Raw genomic sequence first — 1,653 nt, 5'->3', positions numbered from 1 at the left:
AAGTCATGAGTTTGTGTGTGTGTGTGTGTGTACATTCAAAAGTCATGAGTTTGTGTGTGTGTGTGTGTGTGTGTGTACATTCAAAAGTCATGAGTTTGTGTGTGTGTGTGTTGGGAAGCAATTCTGTGTGGTCTTTTGCATTTCTTTATGTTTTGTGAGCAGAGACTGTTCTGGACAATATTTTCATGGATGTTTGAATGCTGAAAAAACCTGGTTAGTAACAAAAATGGGTTACTCGTGGGTCAACGTAATTAATAAAGATCATGTCTCCCTCCAGAGCAGAGAGCAGGCACTCTCGCTGGCAGTTAGGAAGGATGTAGTGAGAGCTGTGGGCAGCTTCCCGCCGCTTCCCACTGCTCAGCTCCCGGGCTAGCTTTACCCGAAATAATTACACGGAAACTATATTCTTTTAAACACTGCCTGGCCCATTATCTGTAGCCTCTTATTGGCTAATTCTCACATCTTGATTAACCCATTTCTAATAATTTGTGTAGCACCATGAGATGGTGTCTTACCAGGAAGGATTCTAGCCTACATCCGTCTGGGGTCGGAGAATCATGGCGACTGACTGACTCGGCTTCTTTCTCCCAGCATTCTGTCTGTTTACTCTGCCTACCTAATTTTCTGTCCTATTAAAGGGCCAAGACAGTTTCTTTATTAACCAATGAAGTCAACACAAAACAGAAGACTCTCCCACATCAGAAGGACCTGAGTTTCCTAAAGTTCATGTTCCTCTCCTGGAGGAATGGGAGTGTGCAGGTCCACTAGGCCCGTTGCACATAGCTCTGTAGGAATTGGGCTCAAGGAACTGGTGTAAATGTTGCTTTTCTAGTGCAGGTATCAATATATTAAACTTTCATGCTTTAACCAACAAGTCCCCTGTTGTTTAGAAGAGACCAGGAAACTGGCAGGTTAATTAGCTGGCTTGCTAGAGTGGAGAAATTTCAGAATTTACAGTTCATGAGACTTTGAAAATATGAGCTCCTCAATGGAATATTGGGAGTATTTATAGGTTTTATAATTTTTAGGAAGTCATTTGGATATTATTTCTGCTTGCTTTGGTGCAGGGCTTGTTTACAATGTCAGCTCCTATATGGAGTATCATCCTGGCGGGGAGGATGAGCTGATGAGAGCAGCAGGAGCAGATGGAACTGATCTTTTTAATGAGGTAAGTTTCTACAGGTAGTCAGAGCCTTGTATGCAAGGGTTAGCAGTGGCATATTTGTAGGAAGAAAGCGCTGGCATTCATTTGAGATGGGTAAGCTTGAATTTTGAAATGCAGGCACAGGTTCACAGGTAGAAACTGTGTGATTTTTGAAATCACTGTATCAAAATTCTGAAGATGGTTTCAAGTATATGACATGTACTTCGAATCCTCTGCCAGCAAGGCTTGCACTCACCTTGATTTATTTTGGTAATGACAGTAATTGACTTAGAGGAAACACCACCAGTGGGAGGAGGGAAGCTGGACCTGCTGTTACCGATCACTTTCCTTTGTGTTTTTAATTTAATTAATTTTTCAGTTAACATACAGCATTCTTGCTCTTTCCTTGTGGGGAAGTCTTTTTTTTTTAATTTATTTATTTATTAAGGATTTCTGCCTCCTCCCCGCCACCGCCTCCCATTTCCCTCCCCCTCCCCCGATCAAGTCCC

At 42.3% G+C, this 1,653-nt stretch overlaps 1 protein-coding gene across 2 annotated transcripts in view; it reads left to right on the top strand.

Annotated features, from left to right (window-relative positions):
- The window catches only part of LOC101980114 (cytochrome b5 reductase 4), a 62,026-nt gene that overhangs the window by 12,802 nt on the left and 47,571 nt on the right, over positions 1-1,653 (top strand). For both annotated transcript variants that reach the window (XM_005347540.2, XM_026779119.1), the window contains exon 3: positions 1,068-1,168. In XM_005347540.2, coding sequence (XP_005347597.1) covers positions 1,068-1,168 — 101 coding nt within the window. The remainder of the gene's footprint in view (positions 1-1,067; positions 1,169-1,653) is intronic.

Source organism: Microtus ochrogaster, chromosome 5 (assembly GCF_000317375.1).
Source record: "Microtus ochrogaster isolate Prairie Vole_2 chromosome 5, MicOch1.0, whole genome shotgun sequence".
NCBI lineage: Eukaryota > Metazoa > Chordata > Mammalia > Rodentia > Cricetidae > Microtus > Microtus ochrogaster.
This window is presented reverse-complemented; position numbering and strand designations above follow the sequence as displayed.